At 53.6% G+C, this 24,885-nt stretch overlaps 2 protein-coding genes across 2 annotated transcripts; one reads left to right on the top strand and one right to left on the bottom strand.

Moving 5' to 3' along the window:
* Positions 1-3,458: 3,458 nt before the first annotated feature.
* On the bottom strand, positions 3,459-7,566 carry LOC140746778 (uncharacterized). Its single transcript, XM_073078876.1, has 2 exons — positions 6,679-7,566; positions 3,459-6,614 (listed from the first exon to the last, which is right to left on the bottom strand). Exons 1-2 carry the CDS (start codon positions 7,564-7,566, stop codon positions 3,459-3,461), a joined length of 4,044 nt encoding a protein of 1,347 aa, XP_072934977.1.
* Positions 7,567-19,920: 12,354 nt separating this feature from the next.
* Positions 19,921-20,539, top strand: LOC140746777 (uncharacterized). The gene is made up of 2 exons (XM_073078875.1): positions 19,921-20,224; positions 20,307-20,539. Exons 1-2 carry the CDS (start codon positions 19,921-19,923, stop codon positions 20,537-20,539), a joined length of 537 nt encoding a protein of 178 aa, XP_072934976.1.
* Positions 20,540-24,885: the final 4,346 nt, after the last annotated feature.

Below are 24,885 nucleotides of genomic sequence, written 5' to 3'. Positions count from 1 at the left end.
TTTCTTGTAACTTGACACAATTCACATGTATTGACCGTAAGAGAGCGAGTCCGATAGTGTTCTTCTTGTCTGCACTACACACATACGCACTGTCACATCACTATAACACGCGACCGATGGCGTTTTGTGCGCATTCATAAACTGTGCTACAAGTGCCTTCTAACATGCCATGACCGGCAGACGTGCCCTGCAGCCACATGTGACGTCCATGACTGTGGACAACATCATCACCGTCTACTTCACTGGAGAGCCAAGCAGACCGTGGACAGGAGGGACGACGCGGACAACGATGCCAGTGAAACCGTGACAACCGCGATCGCGTCATCGTTTAACTCGAAAGTGTTGTTAAAAGTAGTTCCCGTTACGATACACGGCCCTCATAAATCGATTTCGACTTACGCGCTGCTCGACGACGGAGCGACAGTCAGTTTAATCGCCGCCGATTTCGCGAACAAAGCCGGGCTACACGGCAAGTGCGTAACAATGCGTGTACGAAGTGCGTGGGATTCTAGTGAGCTGGAGTGCCAATCGGAACTAATAAACTGTGAAATAGCAAATAGTAACGGTGATAAATTTAAAGTAACGCGCGTAAAATAAGCGATTTACACCTTCCAATGCAATACGTAACAAATATAAACTTTAATGAACTAAATCAAAACGTCACGGCCCAACAATTCAGTGTTAGTTATAACGAACCTAAAATATTAATCGGACAAGATAACTATCATTTACTCTTGCCGCAAGAGTGTTTAAGGCGAAAGGATAGGATTTTTGTGGCGAGATAATCATACGGAACCTATAAAAAAGTTTGCAATGACTTCATTAATCTTTGGTGCAAATTGTTCCCCTTTCATTGCACAATTTGTTAAAAATAAAAACGCACAAAGATTCGCAGAAGAAATGCCGGAAGCGGTGAATGCCATAATAAGATCGCATTACATGGACGATTATATTGACTCCGTCGATGACACACAGACGGCCATACGGTTAATCGAACAAATCACTTGCATACATAGAAGCGGCGGGTTCGAGATAAGAAACTGGTGTTGCAATGTACCTGAAGTCTTAGAGGACAGATCAAAAGAGGCCCTAATCGATGTGGCAATAGAGTTTAAAATAAATGACCAAGAAAGGACACTAGGGCTCTTTTGGTTCTTAGCAAGCGATGCACTTTGTTTTGATCTTACGTTCAAAAGAATTCCAAGTGATATTATTAACCTAAAACAGAGGCCTACTAAGAGGGAAATTTTACGACTGACCATGTCCATATATGACGTATTTGGGTTTCTCGCTCCTTTTACCATAAAAGCTAAAATTTTGTTACAAATGATATGGAAAAGTGGTGTAAAATGGGACGAGAAGCTACCGGAAGATTTACTGGCGTTGTTCAATGAATGGATGTCTCGACTGCATACAGTGAAAGAACTACGCATACCACGATGGTACTTCCACGGATATGAATCAAGCGGTCAAGAGACAATAGACACACAACTACATGTATTCTGCGATGCATCTCCGTCCGCATACGCAGCTGTTGCCTACTGGCGTAGACAATACAGTGATGGCAGTGTGTGCGTAAGTCTTATCGCTTGCAAAACACGGGTCGCACCTATAAAAAATGTTTCGATCCCGAGACTCGAGCTACAGGCTGCTTTATTAGCGTGTCGTCTCACTAGCATTATTGAAAAGGAACATCGAATTGCGACGAGTAAAAAATATTACTGGAGCGATTCTACTACTGTGCCACACTGGATAAAAAACGAGAATCGCAATTACAATGTATTTATTGCAAACCGGCTAGGAGAGATTGATACACATAGCAAGACTTCTGAGTGGCATTATATCCCTACACACATGAACATAGCTGACGTTGGTACTAAATTAAATAAATATAAATTAACAGCGGATAGCGAATGGTTTAAGGGTCCTTCGTTTCTATATATGAATTTTATTTTACTTTTGTTAAATGCCTACCACATAATGTCGCCATCGCCCAGGGTTGACTGGCAGAGAATGCCATTAGGCATTAAGTCCTCCCTTGTTACCCTTAGTTTAATGTGTTACAAAATTAAATAAATAAATAAATAAATAAATAAACCCGATGACTGGCCACAACCTGTAACAGAAACAAATAAGGATTTGATACACGCTGTAGATGTTGTTTACAACTTACCTGTGACTATGCCTACCGTGCCCGATCCAAACCGGTTCTCGTCGTGGAATCGGCTACGCCGTAGTACTGCTACGATGCTTCTATTTATAGAAAAATGCAAAAGGACAGGAGTTAAGGCGAAAGGATAGGCCAAACTACGATATAGACCTCTCTTTAAAGGCCTACTACTACTAGACGGATTGATCAAATTAAAAAATAAAATATACCTAATATGCATAATATAATAAACTTTAAATTTTAAGTTTATTTTTATCATTATTGTTGTCGCGGGGCGCTGTGTGTTCGGCGGTGTGGTGGTATGCCACGCCGCCACCTAACCTGCGACCGTATAGGGGTGCGGGCGTGATGTTGTACGGACGGTCTTCTTCCGTCCGGCGCCGGAAGCCCGCTCGTGGTGATAGTCGTCGCGTCGGGGAGTTGCGCCTGTTCCGTGCCGTAGCGAGGGTAGGTGCGGGGAAGGGGTGACGTGCAATAGAAACAATAATTGACGTGCAATAGAAACAAGAGTGTAGGCCAGCCAAAGCCTCTTCCCTATCCCGACCTAACCCCTACTTCCTCTTCTTGCGCAGGAACGCTTCCGTCTTCAGATTTTCCTTCTTCTTCCCCAGGAGTCTTCTTCTTCTCCAGGAGTCTTCTTCTTCTTCAGGAGTCTTCTTCGTATTCTTCTCTGCTGATACCATGCTTAAGCCGGAAAACTGGTTTTCTGAGCTACCCCAGAGCAATACCGTAAAGAGAGCCGCGCTTTTTTAGGCCCATTTTCGTGTCATTTTCACTTTGGCTGATCTAGTTTTCACTCATTCTTTATTAATTTCCCAAAAGTTGCATACATGTATCATACATCGTTGGAATCCTTATAATTAGCCCTATTTAGCCACATAAATTACATATTCATATCTTAAATGGGTAAGAAGTTATTCGTAAAAATATACCAAAAATTTACAAGTTACGTCATTTCACATGTCACTATTCCTAATTATCTCGAAATTATCACAATTGATTCTTACTATTCTTACATCAATATGAAGCTAGAAACATATTCTAGGAGATAACATAAACTTTAGAAACATAAAACATGTGTGAATCTCAAAATCTTAACCTATAATACAATTTTCATAAAAATACCTAAAAACTCTAATAAAATACAACAAATGCGACCGATAGCGCCATCTACCGTGTCTTATCCTAAACTTAAAATTTACGTAATTTATTTCTCTCATCTTTTATAAACATATTCAGATAGACATAAAAAACAAGCTTAATTACATATCTTAATTAATAACATTAGTCAGTCGCCGACATCCTCCCCCTCGTGCGTAGCACCAACTCCTGGCCCGGCGACTCCATGCTCGTTGCTCGACGTGACGACTGCCTCCCCGCAGTCTGGCTCGCTGGTCGATGTTCCACCGCCTGTGTCGTCGACCGCTTGCTCTTCATCACGTCGTGCTGGTACCAGTAGCACCAACTTGGAGCTGGGACGTTTCAACACGCCCCCCGTAGTGCGCACCTCCAATACCCTGGTGCGACCGTCGGGCCCAGGGAAGGTTCGGACCACCTCACCCCTCGGCCAGGCTCCTCGTGGCAGCGTGGAGTCCACTATTAGGACCGTGTCTCCACACTGCAAGTCCCTTGTGGCAGCTCTCGCGTCGACTCTTCTCGGGATCAGAGTTGGAAGATACTCTTTCACCCATCTGCTCCAGAAGTGGTCGGCTAGTCGCTGCGCAGTCCTCCATGTGCGTCGGCCGGTGAGGTCTTCGTCGGTAAATGTTCCCATTCTTGTGCCGCAGGATCTCCCAATTAAGAAGTGATTGGGAGTGAGGGCACCTTCTTCGTGGTCTTCGTCGGCTTCGTTAAGAGGTCTTGAGTTCACCAGGTGCTCCGCCTCCAATAGCAGAGTGTGCAGGACTTCTTCCTTGGGATGCCTTTCCTTGAGGGTGACCGCCAAGGCCGTTTTGATGGAACGGACCAGGCGCTCCCATGCCCCGCCCATGTTCGGAGCCCCAGGTGGTATGAATTTCCACCTGATGCTCATCCGCTCGGCTGTGGTGATGAGGTCTTCTTTGTTGAGGCTGGCGAGGGCTTCTTGAAGTTCCTTGTTGGCCCCCACGAAGTTGGTGCCGTTGTCGCTGAAGATCGTCTTCGGCATTCCCCTTCTTGCTGCCATTCTTCTTAGCGCCAGGATCATGGAGTCCGTTGACAGAGATGCTGCCAGTTCCACGTGGACGGCTCTGGTTGTGAGGCACGTAAATAGAGCGCCCCACCTCTTCTCATGACGCCGACCCACCGTGATGCTCATGGGCCCGAAGTAGTCCACGGCGGTGCATGTGAACGGCGGTTCCCCATGCCGTAACCGTTCCAGCGGGAGATTCCCCATCGGCTGGAGTCGTGGCGTGCCGCAATACACCTTGCACCACTGACACCGATGAACCGTCGCTCTCACCGCAGACCGTAGTCCCAGGATCCAGTAGCGCTGCCTCAACTCGTTGATCACCGTCGCGTGGTTACCATGGTTGAATTCTTCATGGTAGTACGCGATGAGCAGTCTGGTGATGTGGTGCTTGCTGTCTAACACCACAGGGATCTTATCTTGCCGAGTGTGTCTTGCCGCGTCGATTCTTCCTCGGAGTCGTAGTAGTCCATCTTCCATGACGACATCCAATTTCTTAAGCCTGCTATTCTTCTCGAATGGCTTCATTTTCTTGACGCAGCGTACTTCATCTTGGAAGCTCTCTTCTTGGCTTCTTCGTAATAGGATCTTTTCGGCTTCTTTTATTTGGTCAGGTTCGAGGGGAATGAATCTTCTTTCTTGGGTGTTCTTGTTCACGGGCTTCATTGCTACCTTGGCTTTCTTCTTATTTCTTTTCCAGGTAGAATCTTGACGCTCAGACTTGCGGGACACGTTCACTGCGTGTTTCTTCTTTCGGCACAGGTCGACGAACTGTAGTACCCTCGCGGTTGCTCTCACCAGTCGAGTCCAACTTGAGAACTTGACTGGGTTCGGAGTTGGATGTCGATCAACGGGCTTCGTTGCCCCCACAGTTGACCTCTTCTTCTCTTCTCCCGTGAGCTCTGCCTTGAAGTTACGTGGTTTCGGCCAATCTTCCTCCTCTTGTGCCAGGAACGAAGGTCCATTGAACCATCTGTGTCCGTTCCCGAAATCCTTGGGCACGTCCCTCGTTGCGTCGTTACTATCGAGATTCTTTACCCGACTTTCATACTCCTGCTTCACTGCCGGATCCCCATCCAGTTTCTTTTCGATGTTCCTTAACCGGTTTTCCGCTTGCTTGTAATTGTCGGGCATTTTCCCTTCCTTGTTTTTCCATAGCAAGCCGGTCTCGAAGCGCCCATTGTCCAATCTCTTTGTCGTCTCTTCTAAAAATGCCAGAGCCCTTTCTTCTATGTCTGTGGTCGGTCGACGTGGCTGGATCCCCAACGATTCCACGGCGAAATGTTCCTTGATGACCTTTTCCAAATCCTCTTCTTTAGAAGACACGTGCGCGCAGGTTACGAAGTTCACAGGTCTTGATGCTGCTCCATCGGACCCGTGTAGCACCCACCCTAAGTAGGTCAATGATGCTACGGGTTGACCTCTTTTCCCCTTGCGTGTGGCTCTGGACACGATGAGCTCCCAATTATCTTGTCCGATTAACAACTTGGGTGACTCTTCTTCATAATACAATTGTTTCGACATTGGCTTGAGATGAGCGCATTCTTCAATCCTTCTTATTTCCAACTTCTGAGGCGTTAGGTTGAGGTCATCTATCGTACGGGCCCCAGAGATGGTTCTCTTCTTGATCTGGTGCATTCCCTTCAATCTGACGTTGACCTTCATTGAATCTTGCTTGGAGATGGTCTTCCCACCTACGGTCTCCAAGGTGAGTGCTTCCACGGGTCCTTTAAGGCCGATTTGTCTTGCAACCGCAGAGTCGAGAAGCGTGACAGTTGACCCCTCATCCAGTAGCGCCAGGATCCGGGCAGCTCCCTTCGGTCCATATAGCTCAACAGGAACCATCTTCAAATATGCCTTCGCTGTCCTTGCAGTGTTCACCGGGAGCATGACGTTATTCGCAATTTCTTTCTTCTCTTCGGGCTTCGGGTGATCCCATCGTTGTTCATGAAGCACGAAGTGATGCCACCGCTTACATGTTTTGCACGGTGGACGCCGACATGTTTCCTTCCGATGTCGTCCTTGAAGACACTTGAAACACATCTTCGACTTGGTAGCGACGTCCCACCGTTCCTTCATTGGCAGCTGTAGAAATTTGCGACATTCGAAGAGGTGATGCTCGTACTGGCAATGTGGACAGGTCTTCTTTTTTTCTACTTGTTCGGACGTGGTGTTTGTGAATTGACGTCTGGGAGGCTGGCGCGGCTGCTGCGTAGTCTCCTGCGTCGCGTATGGTCCACACCGGTCCGTTTCCCTGTTGAGGAACTTCTGCTGATACTGCAATACCGCCGAACACGCAGATGTCGCGCGCATTTTCGTTGATCCTAGGAAGATTCTTTACCTTTTCCAGTTCCATCAGGATCAGGGCTTCTGGTCTTCCAAACCTTCGACGAAGAGCTTCTATTACTTCTTCAGGAGGGCACTCTGAATATAATAGGCTCTTGATAGCCTCCCTTGCCGTGCCCTTAATTGACCGCCGCAGCCGCGCCATATTCTGTGCATCCGTAAACAGCGGTGCGGTGTCCTCGTATACCGTCCTGAAGGCGATCCATTCTTCGCTTCTTCCATCGAAGTCGGGTAATTCATGTACGTAATTAGGTTGCGATGCATTCCTCGGAGCAACACTAATGGCCTTCATGATGGCCTCAGCCAATTCCTTGGTCCCGTTGCTTGAAGGTTCCGCTTGGTCTTCAGGCTTGACGATAGTGACTGGAGGTTGACTGGCTCGCCCCTCCCCGGACGCCCCCAATCGGTGCCCCTCCCCGGACACCTCCCCCTGATGCCCCTCCCCGGACATCCTCTCCACCGTCGACTGCACCCATGTGTGGATGTTCGCGTTATGCGACCAGTCTTCACCCTCAACCTCGGACTCTTCATTCTCCACCTGGACCAGCTCCCACTGCGCCTTGGCAAGTTCTGCAGCTGCCTTTGCTTCTTCCAGCTGTCGGCGCGCCAATTCCAGCTTGGCTTCCATCTCCCGACGTTTCGTCGACTTCACCGACCGCGTTTTCCGGGTTCCAGCTGTTGCAGCAGTTGGAGCACCTGGAGCAGCTGGAACAGTCGCCAAGGTGCCTGAAGTGACTCTAGACTCATATGTTGTAAGCGTACCCTCAGTTACGGTGCCCGATGTCCCCGAAGAGTCAGTTGTCCCCTGCGCGCTTTCCGTGGCGCGGGGCGCAGTCGACTGGTTCGGCGGCGAGGTTCCCCTCTGGCTCCGTGTGATTGGCATGGCGGCGTCAGTAACCCGACGATGTGACGACTAGCACGATGATGATCCGGCTCGAAGGACCAGCTGTTTGTCGCGGGGCGCTGTGTTCGGCGGTGTGGTGGTATGCCACGCCGCCACCTAACCTGCGACCGTATAGGGGTGCGGGCGTGATGTTGTACGGACGGCCTTCTTCCCTCCGGCGCTGGAAGCCCGCTCGTAGTGGTAGTCGTCGCGTCGGGGAGTTGCGCCTGTCCCGTGCCGTAGAGAGGGTAGGTGCGGGGAAGGGGTGACGTGCAATAGAAACAATAATTGACGTGCAATAGAAACAAGAGTGTAGGCCAGCCAAAGCCTCTTCCCTATCCCGACCTAACCCCTACTTCCTCTTCTTGAACAGGAACGCTTCCGTCTTCAGATCTTCCTTCTTTTCCGCGGGAGTCTTCTTCTTCTTCAGGAGTCTTCTTCTTCTTCGGGAGTCTTCTTCTTCTTCAGGAGTCTTCTTCGTATTCTTCTCTGCTGAGACCATGCTTAAGCAAAGTGGGCGTCCTACTCTGTGGCCTGAGGGGGGCCTCCAGGAGTGGGGTATACGGGTCTCGAGGTCTCCCTCTTTACCCGGGCAATTCTCAAGGGGTCGACTGCCCCCGGTGCTATGTTCCGCCGTTAGGCGAACTTTCGGAAATAATTGTGTGGGGGGGGGGGTGGAGTGTCTTCGCGCTGCCCCGAGTGAGGGTTGACGGACTCCCCTGGATGGTCTGGGGATCCTAGCCCATTAGCTCCCTAGGGAGCGGGCGCCCGTCAGGAGGACGAGCGTGAAGCGGCGCGATGCCCCTCAGGTGGGAGTGTGGGCCGTTGTCGGCTTTCGCGAACATTCGCACCGACATCGTCCTCACGAACTCCTCTACGGTCGGAACCCTGAGGTCACGCGCCACCACATCGTTCCGCACGTAGCGACCGGCGCCCACGATAGCACGTAGGGCCTGGTTCTGCTGCGCTTGGATGCGTTTGCGGTTCGACTTTGCCACCAACGCGTACCATGCAGGCGCCGCGTAGGTTAACCGGGATCGGATGTACGTCTTGTACACCCTTAGTTTGGTGGATGTCGGCAGCTGAGATGACAACACCGGTCGGAGCATCGCCCGTGCAGCACGGGCCTGGTGAATGACGTGGTTCACCTGAGGCACCATGTGCAGCGAGCGATCGATGTGACATCCCAGGTACCTAACCGTGGGCTGCCAAGCTACTTCCCGATCACGGAAACGTAGCGGCGACGGCATAGCACGGTGTCGGCTGAACAGTGTTGCGACCGTCTTACCGACGTTGACGGTCAGCTTCCACTTGTCCAGCCACTCGGGTAGCAAGTCGAGCAGCCGCTGCATCCTCGCGACCGCCAACTCGGGACTGCGCGAAGTGGTGAAGTAGGCGCTGTCGTCCGCAAACAGCGCAAGAACGGCATCGTGTTCCCACTCTTTGAGGTGACCCTCTAGAGTGGGGATGTCGTTGGTGTAGAGGGAGTAGAGGAGCGGCGAGAGGCAGCTGCCCTGCGGGACTCCTGCACGAATGGGGCGGGGGTCGGAATCGTAGCCCTCTACCGACACGAAGAACTGCCGCCCATCAAGAAACGACGCTACTAGCCTACACAATAGCGCCGACACCGGCGACTCCAACAATTTGAAGACGAGGCCAGCATGCCATACACGGTCGAAGGCCTTCTCGATATCGAGGAAGACCCCGACAGTGCATCGCCCGCGATTGGTCTCGTCTGCCAAGTGGTGGAGTACCCGTGTCAGTTGCAGCGTAGTCGAGTGGCCCGCACGGAAACCGAACTGTTCGTCCCTTACAGCAAGTGACCGCGACAGTCGTTTCAATGCGAGCCTCTCGAAGAGCTTTGCTATGGTAGGTAGTAGCGTGATGGGTCGGTAGCTTTCCGGGAGACGTCTGTCTTTCCCCGGCTTCGGGAGGACTATGACCTTCCCCAACTTCCAGATGGTAGGGAAGTGGCCCGTGCGGAGGACACCGTTAAAGAGCCTGGTCATAGCGACCAAGGCTCCCCTGGGCAGCATCCTCAGCGCTAAGTTGGGGATCCCGTCGGGGCCTGGCGCCTTGCGCTTATGTAAGCGCGCGGCGACCTTCCGCGTCTCCGAGGGCGAGATGAACTCCAATCCCTGGGGTGGCGGTGTCGGGCGTCCGACGAAGTCCTCAACCCACGCCTCCACTACCTCGTGGTGTTCTTCGACAGCGCCTACGGGGTTTGAGAATTGCTCGAACAAGTGCTCCGCAAGTATCTCCGCCCGTTCTCTAGGCGCGAAGCGTCGCCTGCCCTCTCCGTCTAGGAGCGGGCAGACGGCCGCCCTAGTGCGAGTGAGCTGTCTGTTGAGGTGGTGCAGAGACCTCTCGTGTTCGCCCGCCTGGTCCACATACGCGTCCCAGGCGGCGCCACGGTAGGCACTCATCTCGCCAGACAGCTCCTCCGCCAGTGCGTTGAGCTCTCGCTTGATCCGGGGACAGCGGGTGCGGGCCCAAAGCTTGCGCAGCAAACGCTTTTTGAAAAGCTTGGCCTTAAGACGAACTGGGAGGTCGGTTTTGTGGCTCTCCACCGGTTTGTGGTCGGTGGACGCCGCCAAAGCATCCTTAAGGGTGTTTGTTAATAGATGGGCGGCGGCTTCCACCCCTTCCGGGGTGGAGAGCGAGCCACTGAACTTAAGGTTTTCCACGCTGGACTGGTACTTCTCCCAGTTCGTCACGCGGCGGAACCGGGGGGGCGCTACGCACTCTGCCCCCAGACCAAGCGTGATTAGAATGGGGAGGTGCTGCCCGTCCAAGTCGTACAGCACCTCCACACTCACCGGGCATTGGAGATTCCTGTGGAGCACTATGTCCAGGACATCGGGACGATGGGACTCGGCCGAGGGGATGTGCGTGGGTGCCTCTGGCCCAAGCACCTCATAGCCCATCGCCTCGGAGTCATGGTGCAGTTTGCGTCCCGCTGGGTTGACCGTGCGCGAGCCCCAAGCCGGATGCTTGGCGTTAAGGTCGCCGGCCACCAGGGTCGCAATACCATCGTCCAAGATGTTAGCGATGTCCCGCGGGTCAAAGAGGGGACCAGGTGGGCGGTAGGCCGCAAACAACCGCAGGTACCGACCCGCCATGCACACAGATACCCCTATGGAGCGAGTCTGGGTGAATGACGGGAGCGGTAACTCATCGTGTACCACGTCGCGGCGGACCGCAACCGCCGTGCCCCTAAAGGCATGACCGGACGGTGCGATCTCGTCGCGGCGGTACACGAAGTAGTTCGGCAGTCGGTAGCTCTGGGCGGGGCGGAGTTTGGTTTCGCCCAGGAGCACGACGTGAACGCCCTGCTCCTGGACGAGGTGTCTCAACCCCTGCTTGCTGGCGGGAGAAAGCCCTCCCGGGTTCCAATATAGTAGCTTAAGATGTACTACCATATTGGAACCCGAAAGTTTCGGCCAAAGTTCTTTTAATCGCCCCCACGAGGTCCGGGTACCGGGCGATGGCCTCACTTATGGTGGCTATTGCCGCCACAAGGTCATCGGCCGACGTCTGTATACCCAGGGCCTGTAGGGGACGAGGTGCAGGGGTTGGAGTACGTGTCGTCCTGGGGCGCGGCACAGGGCGAGTGGGTTCCTCGCTCAGTGCTACCGTCTGCCTCCGCGGCGGCTTACTCCTACCATGCTGTTGGTTGCCCACCTCCGCGCCAGCCGAGGCTGGGAGAGCGGGCTGTGATGGAGGTTGAGGGGGAGCGGCGGGAGCCGCGGGCTCAGGCTGGGTGCGTGGCGTCTTCTTCTTCCTGCTCCTGCTTGGCCGGTGTTCTGGCACCGCAACACTTGGTGCGGCAGGGGCAGGGGCGGCAGGTGTTGTTGCCGCTGGTAGCGCTTTGCGCTCCCGGGCCCTTTTCTTCCTGTCGCGGCGCGCCTTACTGACGCACACGCGACCGGAGGGAGGGTTCGCCGGCGCCATGAGTGATGCACCCTCTGTTCCCGCGTACTCCTCCACTACCCTTCTGGGCGCGGGTCCCCTAGTGGCGGACGGCGCGCGAGGCCGGACAGCGGGTGCTGCACCGGAGGTGGTAGGTGGTGCTGTGGGTTTAGGCGGTGGGTACTGCATCCCCCTGACCCGGGCCATTTTCCTCAGGTACGAACAACGCCTGTCGTTCGCAGCGTGAGACCCGGAGCAGTTGGCGCAGACCGGCACCGCATCCTTTGGTTTGGGACAGTCCCGGACCAGATGATACCCCGCGCAGCGGATGCTTAAGCTTAGCCGGACCATGCTTAAGCCTATATCTATCGCTGGGACGTCTTACCCTCCGGGCGCACATATATTGCGGCAATGTCAACATAAGGGCGGTGGGCAGGAAATTCGGGTCTCGAGGATACCCTCTTTGCCCGGGCAGATTCTCAGGTGGTAAATACCCCCCGGATTCTTGATATTTATTCATAATAATATAATGTTATTTAAAACATAATAAAATAATGAACAAATATTAAAAATTTCTATCATCCCCCTGTTGAGGGGGTGATTCGGTAATTATCGCGTCGTTGTACCGAGCGGACGGTCGGCCCCCTGATGGTCGGGGGTCGCCAGCCCTGGGAGGTCCCGCGGGAGCGGGCGCCCCGTAGGTGGTCGATCGTGTAGGGGCGCGAACCCCTTTAAATGGGGGTATGGTCCGGCCTCCGCCCGCTCATACATTGAGCGTGCGAGGCGGACCACAAACTCCTCGACCGTTTCGATCTTAAGGTCGCGCCTCACCACTTCGTTCCTGACGTAGCGACCCGCCCCCACGATTGCTCGTAGGGCCAGGTTCTGCTGGGCCTGGAGACGCTGGCGTTGCGACCTAGATACCAACGCGTACCATGCCGGCGCCGCGTAGGTAAGTCGTGAACGAATGTAGGTCTTGTAGATCCCTAGTTTCGTCCTTAACGGTAACCTGGATGTAAGCACCGGTCGGAGCATCGCTCGGGCCGCTCGGGCCTGGTGGATCGATTGTTCCACCTGCGGGATCATGTGCAACGAGCGATCGATGTTACATCCTAGGTATTTAACTATTGGCTGCCAAGCTACCTCCGTGTCACGGAGCCTCAGCGGAGCCGGCATGATACGCTTGCGGCCGAACAGTATTGCGACTGTCTTTCCGACATTGACAGCCATGCGCCACTTATCCAGCCACATAGGTAGTAAGTCGAGCAGACGCTGCATTCTCCGTGCAGCTAAGTCCGCTCGGCGGGACGACGCGAAGTACGCACTGTCATCTGCGAACAACGCGAGCATAACGTCGCGCTCCCAGTCTTCCAGGTGACCTTGGAGAGTGGGGGCGTCGTTGGTGTATAGAGCATAGAGCCACGGAGAGAGGCAGCTGCCCTGCGGCACCCCCGCACGTATGGGCCTAGGGTCTGAGGCGACGCCCTCGACCGAAATATAGAACTGCCGCTCACTTAAAAACGATGCTATCAACCGTATCAGCGTCGCCGGGGCAGGTGTATTCATCATTTTGCATATGAGCCCCTCATGCCATACGCGGTCGAACGCCTTCTCGATATCGAGAAAGACGCCGACCGCGTGACGGCCGTAGTTGAGCTCGGATGCTAAATGATGAATAACCCGCGTGAGCTGCAGCGTTGTAGAGTGACCGGCGCGGAACCCGAACTGCTCGTCCCTTATATTAAGGAACGGACGCAGTCGTTTCAACGCCAGTCTCTCAAACAGCTTAGCTGTGGTTGATAGCAGGGTTATGGGGCGGTAGCTACCCGGGAGACGGCGGTCTTTCCCCGGTTTCGGGAGGACGATTACCTTCCCTAATTTCCAGATGGTCGGGAAATGGCCTGTGCGTAGGATGGCGTTGAAGACCCGAGTCAATGCGACAAGGGCCCCTCTGGACAGCATACCTAGCGCCGCGTTGGGGATCCCGTCGTGACCTGGGGCCTTACGCCTTGGTAGACGTAAGGCCGCCTTCCTTACCTCAGTGGGAGAGATAAACTCGATCCCTTCGAGTGCCGGTGTCGGGTCCCTAAGGAGGTCCCCTACTCTACGCCCTACATCCTCGTGATGCGCGGAGGCTGACAGTGCGGGTGGATGGGGCGAGAACTGCTCTTCCATATACTCCGCAAGTATCTCCGCGCGGTCCTTCGCTGCGTGGACCCGCCTCCCCCCGCCATCTAGGAGAGGGGTGACGGGGACCTTAGCACGAGTCAGCTGTCTATTGAGATGATGGAGAGACGTTTGCGACTCGCCGGCCTGGTCGATTCTCATCTCCCAGGTGGCCCCTCGCAGCTCCGCCATCTCAGCAGACAGCCGCTCGGCCAACGCATTCAGGTCGCGCTTGACCCGGGGACAACGTGTGCGCGCCCAGAGCTCGCGCAGCTTACGCTTTTTAGCGAGCATGTCGCTTAGACGGACTGGGAGTGGTGTACTATAGCGGCCCGTCTCCACAGGGGACTGCGAAGTCGAAGCCGCCAGGGCATTAATAATTGAGGTTTGAACCGCCTCGGTGGCGGCTTCGACCCCCTCGGCGGAGGAGAGCGAGCCGCTAAACTTAATAGAATTTAAAGTATTTTTAAACTTATCCCAGTCCGTCTTGCTGCGGAGTCTGGGGGGTTCCACACACGCCGCCCCCAGGCCAAGAACGACCAATATGGGCAGGTGTTGTGTGTCCAGGTCATACAACACCTCCACATGGACTGGACACGCGAGATCCTTGTGGAGTATGATGTCCAGGACATCTGGGCGGTGGGACTCGTCCGAGGGGATATGGGTAGGGGCCTCAGGACCCTGTACCTCATAGCCTTTAGCCTCGGAGTCTTCATACAGCTTCCGTCCCACGGGACTGATGACTCTGGACCCCCAAGCCAAGTGCTTGGCGTTGAGGTCACCAGCCACCAAGGTCGGAGCACCACCATCCATGATGTTCGAGATGTCCTGCGGGTCAAATTGGGGACCTGGTGGGCGATACGCCGCATAGAGTCGCAGGTCCCTTCCCGCCGCACTCAACGCTACCCCTATGGAGCGCGTGTGGGTGAACGGCGGGTGTGGCAATTCCTCGTGTACCAAGTCGTGTCGAACCGCAACCGCGGTTCCCCTGAAAGGAAATCCCGTGGGCGTCTGTTCGTCACGCCGGTACACGTGGTAATTAGGTAGCCTTAGATCGAGGCCTGCACGCAGCTTGGTCTCACCCAGGAGCACGACGTGAATGTCCTGCGCCTGTACAAGACCACGCAGCGCTTGCAGGTGTCTAGTGACGCCGCCCGGATTCCAGTACAGCACCCTGAGGGACGCTGCACTGGACCCCGAGGACGTCTGAGACAATCCGTTGCACGGCCGCAACCAAGTCCGGGTGCCGGGCCACTGCCTCGCAGATGGACTGCACTGCTGTGACAAGGGCATCTGCGGGCGTGTCAAGCCCGAGGGCACGAAAGGGCCGCGCAACGGCGACCGGTGTTGTGGTCTGACGGGGGCGGGGTGTTGGTCGCTCCTCCGGTTCCTCGATCCTTAGCCGCCTCTGCGGTCTCCTGCGGCCGGTGCCCTCCTCTGCGACAGGCTGGGCCGGGAGTTGGGCACGGCGGGGGCGCGGAGCGGGCTGTCGCGGCTGTAGGGCCGGCGCGGACTCAGGAACTACCCGTGCCCGGGCCGGCTCCACCGCCGGAGCGGGGGCTGGCCCCGCGGCCGGATGCGTCTCTGGAGCTGGGTATTCTGTCTCCATCGGCTGGGGGGTCGACTCGGCGAGGGGTACCCGCCGGGTCTCCCTCTGGTTCCTAAGACGCGCGGCGTTCCGACGCCTGTTATGCCTTTTACGCTTAGCAGACGTCGGGCGCCTCGCCGGTGCCATTAGAGATGCACCGGCCGCGGGCTCATACTCCTCCACTTGCCGCACTGAGGGCCCCACTGCGGTGGGCGGCGCACGGCTCCTGGCTGGAGGCGCCGGAGCAGGTGCGGCGCCCCGCTGTTGACGAGGGCCGGGAATAGGTGGTGGTAGCGCGATGCTTTTGGCCCGCGCCACTCGCCTAAGAACCGCACACCGCCTATCATTGGCCATGTGCGGTCCATGGCAGTTGGCGCACTTGGCTTGGGCATCGCGCGGTAGGGGACAATCCCGAGTTGCGTGTCCCTGCGCGCAACGGACGCACTTCGGCTGCTTGAAGCAGTTGTACGAGGCGTGGCCGAAGCCTTGGCAGCGGTGGCACTGGGCCGGGCCACCTCGGCCCCTCCACGCCTCGACAACCACCCCCGGCATGTTAAGTAGCTCGTCCACCCTGTAAAGGCGGGCGAGCTCCTCCTGGCCCAAGTGGTCCATCTGCACGTGAAACGTGCAACCCGGGCGTCCTCGCCTCGGTGGAATGTACGTCCCGAAACGTACCGGAAATCCAAGCGCCCTGAGCGCCCCGCATACTCTCTCCTGGTTCGTATCCGCCGGCAAGCCCCACACAGCCACCTTAGTGGGGCGGTTCTCGCGCGGCGTATAGCAGAACCAGGAGAGATCTGGCTCTGTGCCTGCTAGGTCGGTCAGGAACGCCTGGACCGTCCGGTACTCTTCAGGCGTCTGAGGGATAAACCTAATCCCTCGTCCATAGGGCCGTGCGCTCGGCGCGCGACCCAATCGGGCTCGCAGCACCTCGAAGTGCTGCGTCCAATTTGGGAACCGCTCCACCACAATGGGGGGGTAACCCTTGGGCCTGTCGTCAGCTCGAGGAGACTGGGATGGTCCACCAACGACGGGTGAACGCGGCGCTGAATCAGCAGCCGCTGTTGTCGGGGATGGTGGGGTGGGCGCACTCCGTGGCGCCTGTGTCGACATTGCCGCAGCATACGTGACGCCCTGCCTCAAGCCACTAGGCGAGGCCGGATCGTCAATAACCCTATCCCTACTTACGCTTAATAACAATTCGTTCGCGGCTTCGCGGGTAGGAAGGGTAGGGGGCTGGGCGGGAATGGATGGGTTTTCGGTGGCCTCCGTGTGGCCGGACGGTGACGACCTCGATGCCATCTGTACATACGAGGTGGAGTCGAGGCCGGCCTCGACGGAGGGTGCCCTCGAGGGCGGGGGGGATGGGGAGGGGGAACGCGGGGGTGACCGGTGCGCGATGACCTTCACAGCAGCAGCAGCCTCCACGCCAGCGCTCTGCTCCTCCACGCTGTCCTCGTATTCCGAGGACGTCCCTGTTGACGCTTCCAGCACCTGCAATTTGGCTGGTCTCTCCAATATTGGGTCTGAGGGCGAGACCCGTCTCGGGATTTTACTCGCCCTCTTAGGTGGTGTTGTTGCAGGTGCTGGTTCTGGGTCCAGCGTCGGCATGTCCTGTCCGGGGCCTTCCTCTTGTTCGGGTTCAGGTAATTCGGGGGGTGCGTCCGACTCCGGCCTGGTGGTCGGCAGTGGGACCTCCCGGCAGGCTACGCGCCTCCGAGTACCCCGTCTTCCCCCGCGCACGAACATCGTGTGCAGGGGGTCCTCCGCTGGACGAGTTGGCTCGCTAGGGGGCGCGAACAAGTCGCGCACCATTATGCGCCTACCCTCATCCACGGATGTCGAGGGAGCGCCGGAGGACCGGCGCGTCTCCTCCTCCTTTTTCGGTCGCCGCGCGGCCATCCCCCCACCGGGTGAAGTGCGCTGGTGCAAAGCCCAGTGAGGGTGCCAGCGACGGACGACGGTTCTTCTTGACGCGCGGTCTCTCCAGCACACCCTTCTTTATCCAATAAAGGAGGGTAGTGTTCGGAGGCACACAATGGTGCTTTCTCACACTTTTCTGCTTAACAAACAACAAAGTGGGCGTCCTACTCTGTGGCCTGAGGGGGGCCTCCAGGAGTGGGGTATACGGGTCTCGAGGTCTCCCTCTTTACCCGGGCAATTCTCAAGGGGTCGACTGCCCCCGGTGCTATGTTCCGCCGTTAGGCGAACTTACGGAAATAATTGTGGGGGGGGGGGGGGGTAGAGTGTCTTCGCGCTGCCCCGAGTGAGGGTTGACGGACTCCCCTGGATGGTCTGGGGATCCTAGCCCATGAGCTCCCTAGGGAGCGGGCGCCCGTCAGGAGGACGAGCGTGAAGCGGCGCGATGCCCCTCAGGTGGGAGTGTGGGCCGTTGTCGGCTTTCGCGAACATTCGCACCGACATCGTCCTCACGAACTCCTCTATGGTCGGAACCCTGAGGTCACGCGCCACCACATCGTTCTGCTTAAGCCGGAAAACTGGTTTTCTGAGCTACCCCAGAGCAATACCGTAAAGAGAGCCGCGCTTTTTTAGGCCCATTTTCGTGTCATTTTCACTTTGGCTGACCTAGTTTTCACTCATTCTTTATTAATTTCCCAAAAGTTGCATACATGTATCATACATCGTTGGAATCCTTATAATTAGCCCTATTTAGCCACATAAATTACATATTCATATCTTAAATGGGTAAGAAGTTATTCGTAAAAATATACCAAAAATTTACAATATTAAACAATATAACAGTATTAAACTGGACGAGTTCACATAACGATATAAAATATTCATAATATATAAGCACATTATTACTATTACACGAGTACAAATTGAAGTCTCCTAATATTATTACATTTTCTTTAAATCTATCACACACTTTTTCAATGATTTCAAACATAAGTAGGTACTCATTTTCCCCAGTCCGCGGTGGGATATACACGACGCAACAGGCGAATAAGAATCGATCATGTTTATAAACGGTTGCACGTACTACTTCAAAATTGTACTTGTTTACATCGATTCCGGCGGGCGCAGGCAGCTCGCGCAGCTCGAGGTAAGGCGCGGCCGCCAGAAGCGCGCCGCCCTGCTTGCGGCCGTCGGCGCGGTCGCAGCGCAGCACGGAGTAGCCGGGTGGTACAATTTCCGCGTTCCCAACGGATTCATTGCAGCCGGTCTCGGTAATCGCGAACAAATCGGAGCAAGATGATTCCAATAAAGATAAAAACTGAGAAGACTTGGTACGGAGTCCTCTTACATTTTGGTACAAGATGTTCATTGTTTTATTATTGCTCGCCCTGTTGTTGGGTATGTTTTTGGGAACGAAAAAACACCCATTGTATTCGGCATTTTTTGGCCATATGCTTGGGTTATATAATTTGGCAAAACTGTCCTCGGTAACACCAATTCGAAAGGAGGAGTATGCCCTATCAGTTTTGTGTTGTAACTTGTTTACCTCGACGAAACTATTTTCACCCAACACTTCTCTTATGTATTCAGTTAGTTCATCCTTTGTCGTATCTTTAAGAAGCCGCCAAACATGTAAATACTTCATTCGTTCTACAGCTCTTATCTTAAGACCCGTTGTATTAATTCCCTTGCTAACCGGGTTTACTATCCTAGTCTCGGTCAAGGTGCCACTTGATCCTAACTTCACCGCCGGTCTTGGTTCCTTCACCTTTGTCTGGTGAGTAGTCGCTGCTCGTCGACGCGAACGCCTCGAGTTTACGTTGACCCATTCGTTGTCATTCATAAGATCAGCGTTATTTTCCAGTACGACATTCTCACTTTCTTCCCTATGCACATTGAGCGTCGGCGCACTGTTTACAACTTGCTCATTCGTTATCTTTGTCGGCGGGAGGGAGGCGAGAGCGCTCGCGCTGTCTCGGGTGGGCTCGGGCATCGCATCGTCGTTACTCTTCCGAGTGGGCACGAAGACCGTCGATTTCGTCCGATCTTTTTCGTCAGGTATTGGTCGCTGCGAGTGCTGAGATATCTGCTTACCCCCTTTATTGCCGTTATTTTTGCTGTTCACTATTGCACAAGAAACTTTATCTACACAAATCAGATTCTTAATTGTGTTATTTTGTTCTTGAATGGTATTTTCAAGCGACGAAACTTCGTGCTTGAGTTCAATCACGGTCTGAGTGAGATATTTAATAGCACTTTCGATGGATTGTCCAGCACTATCCATTGTTTTTAAATTATTTTACACGGAGCACTTAAACAACGTCAAATCTCGGCGGCGGGGCGCGGGGTTACACATTTCATATGTGCAACCTGTTATATTGGACGGACGGCTACGGATCGCGCGGCTTATTGTTGCGCACTATCACGAGGCGGCTGCTCACGGATGCAATGAGTTAGTAGTAAACGAATTGAGGCAACGATACTGGATAATCAACTTAATGCCTACCGTAAGAACCGTTGCATCACAGTGCCTACATTGCCGTATGAGGAAGATTGTTCCGAAGCCACCACGTATGGGAGACCTACCTGAAGCGCGGCTCTTACATCATCACCGTCCTTTCACTAACTGTGGTGTAGACTTGTTTGGTCCCATGGATATCACGGTGGGTCGAAGAAGGGAGAAGCGCTATGGGGTGCTTTTCACCTGCCTCACAATAAGAGCAGTACATATTGAAATCGTTTCAGATTTGTCCACTGACACGTTAATTATGGCGTTAAGGCGTATGGCTGCACGCCGAGGCTGGCCGGTGAAGATGTACTCCGACAATGGGACGAATTTCAGAGGGGCGGATGCGGAAATAAGCCGTTCCTTTGCGGCACTAGATAAAAGGGCAGTACAGGAGAAGGCTTCACACAGGGGAGTTGAGTGGAGCTTCATACCACCAGGAAGCCCACACATAGGCGGAGCCTGGGAGCGCTTAATACGTGCTGTAAAGACAGCACTACGAGTAGTGCTAAAGAAGCGCGCTCTCCGCGAAGAGACATTGCTTACCCTATTGGCAGAGGTGGAAGGTATCGTCAACAGCAGGCGTCACACACGTCTCCGTTGACAGTGCATATGATGAAGCTCTGACGCCAAATCATTTCCTGATAGGCACTTCGTCGCCGTCTCCGACGCCAGGCTCTTTTAACAATGATGACTTCTACCTAAGGCGACAGTGGCGAATAGCACAGAGACTCACTGACATGTTCTGGCAACGATGGATAAAGGAGGTCCTCCCGGTGCTCACACCCAGACCCAAATGGTGCACCGATGAACAGACAATTAAGGCCGGAGATCTGGTACTGGTGGTCGATCCAAATCTGCCGAGAAATACGTGGCCTTGAGGCCTCGTAACACGAGTTCATCCCGGGAAAGATGGTCGTGTCCGTGTAGTGGATGTTAAAACTAGAACGGGAATACTTACGAGACCAGTGACACGCGTTGCACTGCTTCCGACGGTGGATGAGTGCCGCGATCGCTCAGGCGGCACTAGGGCGGAGAATGTTAATGACGTACAACGCGTACATACTGTGTGTAACGTTTACATATAATTAAAATATAAATTGTATTAGTTAAGACATGCCTGATGGCGCCATCTATTGTCAAACATTAAAATTAAATAAATGATCGGATGCAGAGGGTACTGTGGAAAAAACACGACAGACTCGGTACCGTTGCTTTTAAAATATCAGTTGTTCGGTGTCATCTCGCGCGCGACTTCTAATTGCTAATTTGTGCCTTCTGCAACCTATTCTGTTTTGCAAAAGTACTGTGTTTCCCTTCATTTCACTCTCAATCGCTAACAATGCTGAAAGGAGTTACGAGGCCGATTTTGATAAAAACTAAAACTGCATCATTAGTTTTTTTAAATATGTTTTTCCTTAGCCGGGAATAGAACGAGTTCATTTTGAAAAAAATGACACCTCTATATTATTCCACTATCTGATAGTGTCGCTTATAAGGATCAAATTCTGGGAAGTAATGTTATGTGACAAATTAAAGGAAAAAGATTTTTTTAAAGAAAATACGTATTTTTCCATACATTGGCATACTAATCCTTAAGGATTATACATAACAAATGATTTATGTATAATTCTTTAGAAACAGACATACCATTGAAGAATTTGTTGGTTAATCAACTAATTATTCGATGTTATGACTATGACATACGGCTTAGTATGAGAAAGTTGTGCAGGGGCACATTACTATAATTGCTGGGTTGGAAGAAATGAAATCCTTTGTTTGTCCTTGTTCCTTTATTCCTGTTTGTTCCATGAGTATATTGCCAGTACTGAATAAAAAATCGAGGTGCCTGCGTCGTGTGGGGCTGAATGAAAGGTCCTCCTGAAGGGAGGACCATCCCACTAAAAACTCCTTTAAAGGCATTCGTCCGAGGGGACCGTACAGCCGACATCGGATAGCGACCTCTCGTTGTGGAACGAGAGGCGCTAGCGGCGCTCCCTAGAGAGCGACCGCTGGATAGATGACACTGAAGGTGTCAACGTATCATGAATAAGACTAGAATCGTCGGGAAGACGATTCTCTATGGAGAGTTGAACGCCCCTGTGGGCGGCCAGAAGATTCTCCACATCCGTGGAGAGTTTGTTAGGAGCGTCGGTCAAGATATTTCTTGGCCGACGGCAGTTGTGACGGGTAGGAAGAGGGGCAGCATAGTCCGCTGCACCCTTGATAAGTGGGTTGGAATGATTTTCTGAGCGGTCGAAAAACGCTTCAGAGAATTGTTTAAGGACTTGTTGTATTGGAGCGAGTTCCAGGTCGCGGTGGAGGTCGGCGTTCCTGACATACCAGGGGGCATTAAGTGCCCGACGACAAAAAAGATTTTGTATGACCTGGAGTTTGTCTAGGATGGTGGGATTCGCGTGAGCGAAGACTGGAGAGGCGTATGTTAACACCGGTCGAATGCAAACCTTATACAGCGTTCGCTTATTCCTGGCTGACAACTTGCTGTGTCTGCCAATCATGGCGTTGAGGCGGCTCATGTAAGAGCGGGCGGTGTGGGTGACCTTAGAGACGTGGGGTCTAAAGGTGAGGCCCGGGTCAAGGGTAACTCCTAGGTATTTTACTGTGGGCCTCCATGGAATGGGGGCCCCAAGTAATTTGACGGAGGGCAGGTTGTTTAAGCGCCTGCGTTTGTGGTCGAAGCGCATTGCGGAGCTTTTCTCCGCATTGACTTCGATGCGCCATTTCCTAAACCAATCTCCTAACTCGTTGACCGAGCGTTGGAGTTTGGCGAGGACAGATGACTCCTTTTGCCCTTGGATGTAAAGAGCGGTGTCATCGGCGAAGAGTGATAGCTGCACCCCATTTTTGGGGATAGGAATATCGTTGGAGTACGATATGAATAATGTGGGAGCGAGCACTGAGCCTTGAGGGACTCCGGCTGTTATGGGGCGTGGTGAAGAGAGGACACCTTCGTGCCTGTAGCGGAAGGTTCTGTCCTGAAGGTAGGAAGCCACGATGCGGACTAGGCGATCAGGAAGACCAGATTGGTATAGCTTGTATACCAGTCCTCCATGCCAGACTTTGTCAAAAGCCTTGGCGACGTCGAAGAAGACTGCTAGTGTCTTGTTACGTCTTGGATAAAACCCGCTTGTGATGTACTCGACAATGCGGTGGACTTGTTGGGGGCACGAGTGCTGGTGGCGAAAGCCAAATTGGTGAGGTATGATGAGTGGGGGAACATCTATTGGGAAGAGGTGTCCTCTTATGTGAACGAGGATCACCCGTTCGAAAACCTTGCCCATTGCATTGAGGAGGCTAATGGGGCGGTGGTTGGAGGGAATATGTTTCGGTTTCCCAGGCTTGGGAATACCGATAACTGTTGCTATCTTCCAGGCTGTTGGAAAGAAGCTGAGATCGAGGCAGGCATTGAAGATAATGACCAGAAGGGTCAGTACCTGCTCGGGGAAGTGTTTGAGCGCCAGGTTGGAGATACCATCCGAACCTGGGGCTTTGCGAGGTTTCAAACCGCGGATGACGGTCCGGACCTCGTCTGTAGTGATTTTAATGGGAGCAGAGGTGACAGGGAGAGAGATCTTTTTAAGGACCTCCTCCTCCACCTTGTTAATGTGGATAGGGTCGCACGGTTGAGTGCTGGGGGAGCACTGCGCAGCGATGCTATCTGCGAAGCATTCGGCCTTCTCGGTGTCCTCGAAGGCTATGCTGCCGTCGGGACGCGTGAGAGGGGGAGTGCTAGAAAAGGCTTCGGTACGAAATCGTCTAGTGATTTTGTAGAATGCCTCATGAGAAGGTTGGATATCCTCCATGAGAGAGTTCCAGTTGGAGTCCCTCAGTTCGGCTAGCCGGGATCTGACTTTCCTTTGGAGGGCGTTAGCGCGCCTCCTAAGGACAGGGGTGGGATACTTAGCGGCCCATCTGAGGGCTGCGTTCTTAGTTTGGATTAGCTTCCTGACCTCGCGAGGTAGTTTGCGGTTCTGGACCTCTACCACCTTCGCGTTGTCATGAAGCGAAGTCTGAACTAGCTGGGTGAGTGAGTTGACCGAACTGTCTATTTTGTCCGTGCTAACAAGGTAGCCTGGGGGAATAGCATACGGTGAATCGGGGGCCTCTATGGCCGAGGTGAGAGATTTCTCGTACCCTTCCCAGTTGGTGAAGGTTTTCGAGGAAGTATGGGGAGTTGGATCATAGGGACCTAACTGGAGAGAGACTGGACGATGGTCTGAGCCCAGATCGTCCAATGTTTCGATCGCTCTTGTATTGAGCGCGACGCCTTTGAGTAGGGCGAAATCCAGCACGTCGGGTTCTTGGTCTTCCCGATCGGGGTAGTGGGTTGGCGCTATTGGAGAGAAGATATCAAAGTCCAGTGCGCGGGAAATGGTTAGGAGTTTATTACCGTTGGTATTAGTCAGACGACTGTTCCAAACGGTATGTTTGCAATTGAAATCTCCAAATAGTACGACAGAGTCTCCGAGCGAGAGGAGGGCCTCCAAGTCGCTTTGGAGAGGGGATTTATGGGCGGGGAGATAAATTGAGGCTATGATCAGGGACGGGTGTCCTGTCATGCCTAATTTGCATACGGTGGCTTCCATATTGGTGAGCTTGGGTGTTTCCAGAGGGGTGCAATGGAAGGATCTCTTGTAGTAGATGGCAGTGCCTCCGCCACGACGGTCGTCGGCTCTGTCATTGCGTACAAGCGCGTAAGAGGGGAGACTTACGCCTTTAAGGGAGGGCTTGAGGAAGGTTTCCTGAACAAGCAACAGGTCGATATCCCTGTTGCGGACGAACTCTTTGAGTTCGGGAATGCAAGGCTTTAGACCTCGTGCATTGAAGGAGATAAGCGAGACGCCTTTAGGTTTTTGACGATCGGGACGAAGGGGTTGAGTATGAACGTTACTCATTGGATAGATTTGAACAACGCTAAGTGTTCGGAGTAGATAGCGATGCGTTCCGCCTGGCTAGCGTTACGCATCTTCTGGGAGACGAGTTTGATCTCGTCGAGGTCCACGCCCTTAACGCAGTCGACAAGGAACATGATATGTTCCCTTACCGATGCATCTTGGTTGGGACGGGGAGTGGGAGTGGCCTTAGGGGCCGGGGTTGGTGGGGCGGTCGCGGGTGCGACTTTCCTCCAACTCATGGGAGCGGTTGGGGTTTTGGAGGCCCCTAACCGCGGGAAATTGGTCGAATTGACCGGAGGTGGGCCTACTTT

The sequence above is a fragment of the Epargyreus clarus genome, unplaced genomic scaffold (assembly GCF_041222505.1).
Source record: "Epargyreus clarus isolate Ecla_fem2 unplaced genomic scaffold, WU_Ecla_fem_2.2 ptg000013l, whole genome shotgun sequence".
Classification (NCBI taxonomy): Eukaryota; Metazoa; Arthropoda; class Insecta; order Lepidoptera; family Hesperiidae; genus Epargyreus; species Epargyreus clarus.
The sequence above is the reverse complement of the archived record's forward strand: the minus strand, read 5'-3'. Positions and strand labels throughout refer to the sequence as shown.